The following is a 7,281-nucleotide window of genomic DNA, read 5'->3' as shown; positions in this document are numbered from 1 at the left end:
TTCGTGACACCGCGCTGCGAAACCACTAGTGGGATATTATGGAAAACTATGGAAACAAATCGATCAGGATTATGTCGATTTTTTTTTTCATTTTTAATTCAGGGTGAATCATTAAGCTTGTTCGTTTAAGTTATAGTTGAAAGATTACGTTTAGTAAAAGTGTTATTCGAATGAGAATGATCAGTTTTGTACCTTTTAAATACGACCTGTTTTGCTTATCCTTTGACAGATACGCATAGGCTGTTCCAGGTAATTTGGACAGACCGTTACGGCAAGCGCTACGCGTATTTATTTTGGACATTTACGGCAAAATCAAACGAAAATATCCAAAATATATACGCGTAACGGTCTGTCCAAATTACCTGGAAACCTCTATTTCGACTACCACTTGTAATCTTCCTCAGTTCGATTTCCGCTATCCTTCCACCAGAGGCGCTATAGTGTTTGATCGCGTTGACGAGGGTGTGAACCATTTCGCTTGTTCGTTTAACTTTTAGTTAATAATTGACACTTGGATAGTTATTATCGTCGCACCACCAAATCGAAGTCGTCGCTTGAAGCACATGCGAAGTTGCAGCTGCGAAGTAAATTTGCATCTATTTTTCCTATTGCGCATCAATAAGCTATTTAAGAGCTACAATATGTACTAATCCAAATTGAGTTGCGACATTTCTAGGTAGGTTAAAAATCAATTTTCGCAACGCTGGTCACTTCGGATTTCAACTTAAAGCATAATATTTGCCATCCAAAAGTGAAAAAATAACCACGACGGTAGCCCATTTGAAATTTGACAGAGTAGTTATTTGGAACAAAATACAGTACGCAGCCAAATCATTGCGAACAAAAAATAACTATCGAACTGTCAAGACTAATCCTGCTCGCGAGTAGGGTTATTTTCAAGATAACTCTCGAAGTGTCAAATTTTAACTAAAAGTTAAGGTGAAACGGGACGCCGTGTTATTTTTTCTATCTTGCCTCTCTTTCTAAAAATTTGCCTCGCGATTTTGAAGATGGTAATCTCGAGTTCTATCGCACTGAAGTTGCTGAAAACCAATCAGCATATGCACTGCAAGTGAGCATACACAATGATAGGTTTTTGTTGCAAATTATGAAGTAGAATCTGAGATTACCATCTTAGTAGCAATTGAGCAATGGCGGATATTTCCTCGACCGTCCCGTTCGCCCTTAAACGAACAAGCGAAACGGTTCACAGCCCTAGTGTACACGTTGCTGAATGATACAAACAAACATTACAGGCGATTTGTGTAGTAATGTGCGTGTTAAGACAAATGTCAAATCGAAATCCATCATGGCCGATAGCGTCTCGCGCGGTTCTACCAATAGGTGGCGGTGTGCTTATGAAAAAGACACTGGGTAAAAGTTTTTGATTAATTACCTTCAAGAGTTACGTCTGTTTGTCCGTGGTAGACATCTTGACGTTTTTAATGCTTGTACTATGAAAGTTTCCCCAAAAACTGCCTCAAAACGAAGTGTCATTTAAACGAGGAAAGCCAGGGCTACTAGTGGCCGTTAATCACAGTTCGGTCGGCCATATTAAATTCCGCCGTAATGGTGATTTTTTTTTTTTCAGAAAAACTGTTTTTCACAATGTTTACAGTACAAGTATGTGGTAATAGATGCTCCCTCTAGGAATTGCGTCTGGGGATTCTAACGGCAATTTCCTCCTTCGGGAATTTCATCTGGGAATTCCGCCGTTAATTCCATCTGGGGATACCGACCGAATTCCTTTGGAGATTCTGCCAGGAGTTTTCTTTGACGATTTCAGCAGGGTGGCCACTAAATATCAGTTTTGAAATTCCCGTCTTTTTCCCGGTTTTCCCGGTACGATTTCTGAAATTTTTCCGGTTTTTCAAATGCACATCTATGGAAAAATGGAAGCATACTAGGGTGCCTGTACCAGTTATCGCACCACATAAGAAAAACTATTTCTACAAAAATAAGAAGAAGACCGACGAATGTAAACAATAAGTCAAATGATAGATTAGTTTGCATACTTTACAGGAAAAATATAAAACCGGAGCCAAAACTACTTTTAGTATTTATTACGGCGTGTGCCAATGATAGGAACCCTGTACCAGTTATGGACACATTTGTTAATTTGGGTTCCACTTCGCACTATTTACATGCATTCCTTATGGGATTTGCCATAACTGGTACACTATGGCGAAATAGGGTGCAAGGAGGCAGAAAAGTTAAGGAAAATGATTTATTTCAACCATAATTTGAGCAAATTGTGAAGTTTGAATGATTGCAATCATCTTTTGTGATCGTGATCTATTGTTCACGAAATTTTTCTTGTTGATTTATATCTTTAAAGGTTGAAAATCAACTATGGCGAATTTGAGGTACTATAGCCATAACTGGTACACTGACCCTGCCAATGATGACATAAAAGGCGTATGCTACACAATTACTTACAACATATTTTCATTCAGCTCCAAATAGTGCATAATTCAAGCTTTCCCTCACTTATTATTTTGATTAAACAAGTGTAGAAGTTGTAGCTAACTATGACACATCTAAATATGCATATAAAACCAGCAAAGGTCGCACTCGATTATCCGGGACATGGAGGATAATCGAACCCTTTTATTCATTAGCGTAGGTGCTTTAACGCAACTTCATTGGTGTTGTTTTCGGGGATTCCTCCAGTATGTCTAACTGAGTATTCCCCCAAAACCTTACATCTGGAGATTTTTACAAAGTTTTGTCCGAGATTTCATCTTTCGATTACTCCAAAAATACTATCTTGGATTTCTTCAGTAACTTCTGTCAGCGATTCCACCTTGTATATCTTTTGTGGATTCCTCTAGATTTCTTAACCGTCCATAACTAGCGCGGTTGACCACCACCGCCAGCACCACGCTAATACTGAACACAAAAAGCGAGATTTTTTCAACGTGTTGTACAAAACACAACAGCGCGATCGCTCGAGGGTTAATAGATTTATTCTGGAAGAGGTTCCTTTAGGGAATTTAGGATTTAAGTCAGTCTGTTAATTATTAGGGAATAGAACTTTTGGTCTGGGATCATGGATTCGATCTAGGGATTTCTCCTGGAACTCCTGAAGGGTTCCCAAAAGAATCTCCCACATGTCTGCAAGGTTTCCCAAGGAACTCTTGGAAGAGTTCTCGATTACAAAACTCTCGCAGAAGATTGATTTTCAGGATTCAGGAGTATTTCCAGGAATAGTTATCGTAAAGTTTTTGTAAGAAATTTTGGTAGATCATCCAGATGGAACTCCTGGGTGATTTGCAGAGGGAGCTTCTGAAGGATGCCCAAAAGCAACTCCTGGAACAAATCTAAAAGCAACTCCTGGAGGTTTCTTTGAACAAACTCCTGGAGGGTGCTCAAGAAGAACTCTTGAAGGAAACGCAGTAAGAAACACTGGAGAAATTCCAAAAGCAAATATAAAATAAAGACTTGAATAAAGATAAAATTCAGCAAAACCTCTTGAAAGTTTTTAAAATCAAAGTTTCAGAAGGCACTCTTGCAGAAATCGTGCAAAGAACTGATTCCACCCTCTGGGCATTCCTTCAAGAGTATTCATATGGAGATCTCGTCAGAAATTCCTTATTTTGATACCGCCCTTTGAGCATTCCTCTGAGGATTCTACACGGATTCCTTATGGAGGATTCCACCAGGAATTCCGTCTGGAGATTCCCCCAGGAATTCCCTCTATGGATTCCGCCAGGGAATTTTATTGGAGACTCCTCCAGAAATTCTCTCTCTTTTGAAAATTTCTTAGAGAAGTTCGCTTTGGAGATTTCTTCAGGAATTTCTTATGGAAATTCCGCCATCAATTTCCTTCAGAGATTCCACCAAGAATTCCCTTTGGGGATCCACCAGAAGTTCCATCTGAAGATTCTTCCGGGTGTTCCCTCTGGAGATTCCTCCATTACTTCCTCTGCTGCCGTAATTCTGTAAAGTGACGTAAGCCACGATCAGATGAATTACAGAAAATACCAAATTCTTCAATTACTTGCGCTCTGAAACAGCGTTTTTATATCACCACGTCTCAGCCAATTCTCCCAGCCTGGTTCCCGACTACTATGACCGTTTCTTCTCGTTGTTCCTAACAACGAGCACATGTCTCGGAACACCTATGCAAATCATCTACTCATTATTTTATAATAACATTATCAATTTCCTACAGCGACATTGACATTACTTTGCAGAATTACGGCAGTCTGGGGATACCTCCAGAAGTATGTTTCGAGGACTCCCCTTAAGATGCAATTCCTCCTGGGGAGTTCCTTCTTGGCATTTCTCCAAAATCTCTCTCTGCAGATTCTTCCAGGGGTTCATTCTAGGTATTCCTCCTGAAATTCTTTCTAGGGGTTCCTCCAAGAGTTTCTCCTTGTATTTCCTCCGGAAGTTCATTCTTGCGATTCCTCCTACTTCTGGGAATTCCCTCAGGATTTTTTTTGATATTCCTGCAGGTATTTCGTCTGGGAATTTCTCTAGAAATGCTTCAGAGGTTCATTCTTGTGATTTCTCCAGGAGTTCCTTCTGAAGATATCTCCAGGATTTCTTTTTGGGATATCCTCCAGTAGTTTCTTCAGAGATTTTTTTCTGTAGTTCCCTTCTAATCGAGGCATACTCAGAATGAACTCCAACGAGCTTCTGGAGGACACCCCAGATGGAAGTCTTGGAAAAATCTTCTGGGGGAACTCCAGGAGGAATACGCTCATGGAGGATACCCAAAAAAGAAGACCTGAAGAAGAGATATCTTCAGAAGAAACTCTTGGAGAAATCATAAAAAGGAACCTCTAAAACATGTCTCAGAAGTTACAGAACCACTGAAAGGTTTCCTGAAGGATTTCCCTAACGGATCACTTGGATAATCCCTCCGGGGATTCCTCCAGCAGTTCTCTCTGGGGATTCCTCCATGAGTTTTATCTCGGGATTTTTAATTGAACCTATTAAAACGAATGTCAACCACCACCACTGCAGATATGTCAATACACAAATGTTTTCACACCGTCTGAAGAGAGATCAACGGTGAAGTTTTCCGTTGCATTTTCAAAAAAACAGTTTAGTGAAAATGTGGGTTTATTGAATTATTGAAAAATATTATGTATCCATAATCTTGTGCTAGTGAACTCAAAAGCGAAAAATGTAAAAAAACGTATTAATAGAAAATTATTATGTAAAAACATGATTTTCATAGTTTGGAAACTATTGATGAAGTCAGAATAACTTTACATGATTGTCATTTAAAAACAGCACATTTGACTTAATAGGGAACCACCGAGATGAACCAGCCTTGGGCTGAAAATCTCAATAATAAAAAGAATAATAATTGCTAGGAAATCATAATAGAAGAGATCTTTAGCTTACGCTTGCTTAACCGGCTTCCGTTCGCCCTTCTCTGGCAGCTTTTCCTTCTGGGCCGCCTTGCGCCTTCTCACCATTATCGTTTCGGCATGATTGTGCTGGAACACTTTGGACACCGCTCGGAAATCTCCCCAAACCCTTAGGAAAGCCTTGCAGCCCGCCGGTTGGGCATCGCAAGCATAAACCGTTTGTCCGTTGGTCATCTTTGTCGACAGACGATACCGGAAGGCATCGTCACAGATTACCTTTCGTTTGTGATTGTTGTGGGTCACCATTACCGGCACCAGCTTTCGGCTCTTTCGGTCGAGAACCACCGTATCGCGGACTACCTGTGGCAGGTGTTGCTTGTGTTTGGCGTTCAGCTTCAACTTGCCATCGGCTTTCTGTTCGAGAGTTGCCGGGCAAGAAATCTTACAGCATACCCAATCGGTGGTTCCGTCGTGACAGGTTCGCGGTTTCCGGTACTCAAACCCATCGTAGAACAGGACGGCTTTTTGGCGAAGCAGTCTTGGAGCCTGCTCGAAGTTCTTAGCGATGGGCGTTGTCTTGACTTTCTTTTGACGCTTTTCCTTGGGAATAACTTGGGGTTTTATTTCGTCTACTTCCGGCAGCTGAACCGGAATCTCCGGTTTAATGTCAAGCTTTTCGATGGTGATTTGACATTTTTGCATGTCGTCATTGGCCGTCGCAGGTGCCGTTATCATCTCGAACGCCTCGGTAACGGAATTTTTGATAAAAATCCGCGGCGATCGTCTAGCGTAGAACTCATCCTGGGAAAAGAGGAGTGACATTGATAATTTGAAGGGGAATTGAGACAGCAATAAGAATCTTACCGAAAATCCACGGAACGATTCCTGGGAGCTGGTCCCACACATCTGAACAGCAACGTCCACTTTCTCCACAATTTCCCCATCCAGTTTGGAACATTTCAAAACCACTTCAGGGTCCATCTGTGTGCCAACGTCTACCCTCTGAACCAGTTTCCAGGATTTAGTCTCGTTTTCTTTGCCGGGAAAGAAAATACTTTCCGTTTGTTCTATTAGCTCCTCTGGCTTGGGTTCCTTAACCTTCCCGCAACTAGCTTCCACTTCCGAATTGGTCGTGTTGAGGTCCTTTGTGTTTCTTTCCACTTCTACTCCGGTCATTTCCCGGGATCGCTTCTCGCGTAGATAGCCATCGTTGGATTGGCACTGCTTTTTGAAGGTGTAAAACGAGTTGATTTTTTCCCGACATTCCGAGCAAATCACGGAGCAGAAATCCTCCAGGAAGGACACCTACAACGGGTTCCACAAGATAAAGAAAAATATCGAACCTGTATTGAAAAAAGTAAAAAAGCGAGTGCACTCACGTGAATAGTCAAACAGTCGTAGATTTGACTGAGCAGATCGTTTACGAAACACTCATCGCCGGGCGGGAACAACGGTTGCAGATTGTGATCCGACGACTTGAAGCACAGTCGGCACCGGAAACCGTCCATCAAACACGTGGATGTGCTGGGAGACTGCATGTTTCACTTTTGATTTGCCAACTTCTGGGCGGATATTTTTTTATGGAACTGATTCTATGAAATCAGAGAAGTTTCTAATAACTGAAATAAAGATCAAAATAACTTTTATCCCAAAAAATATGTACAAAATCGCGATTACGCGGAGAACGCGCAACTGTTAACCAAAACACTGATGATGAGCCTCTGCACGAATTTGCCCTGTCCTGCTTACTCCCACAGAACATTTGAAAACAGCGCGCACAGTAAAAGTCAAATTTGACTTTTACTGTGCGCGCTGTTTTTAAATTTTCTGTGGGAGTGAGCAGTACGCCAGATTCGTGCAGAGGCTCATGGACGATGATTCAACTGTGCTTTCGGAAACGTCCAACTCAAGTGTTTTCCATCAGTGCCAGAGCTAGCGAACGGTTGAATCA

General features: G+C 41.4%; 1 protein-coding gene across 1 annotated transcript; it reads right to left on the bottom strand.

The window, feature by feature from the left end:
• Positions 1-5,019: 5,019 nt before the first annotated feature.
• Positions 5,020-7,023, bottom strand: LOC109429158 (uncharacterized). The gene is made up of 3 exons (XM_019705026.3): positions 6,710-7,023; positions 6,195-6,635; positions 5,020-6,131 (listed from the first exon to the last, which is right to left on the bottom strand). Exons 1-3 carry the CDS (start codon positions 6,866-6,868, stop codon positions 5,361-5,363), a joined length of 1,371 nt encoding a protein of 456 aa, XP_019560571.2. The 5' UTR covers positions 6,869-7,023; the 3' UTR covers positions 5,020-5,360.
• Positions 7,024-7,281: the final 258 nt, after the last annotated feature.

Source organism: Aedes albopictus, unplaced genomic scaffold, assembly GCF_035046485.1.
Source record: "Aedes albopictus strain Foshan unplaced genomic scaffold, AalbF5 HiC_scaffold_192, whole genome shotgun sequence".
Classification (NCBI taxonomy): domain Eukaryota; kingdom Metazoa; phylum Arthropoda; class Insecta; order Diptera; family Culicidae; genus Aedes; species Aedes albopictus.
This window is presented reverse-complemented; position numbering and strand designations above follow the sequence as displayed.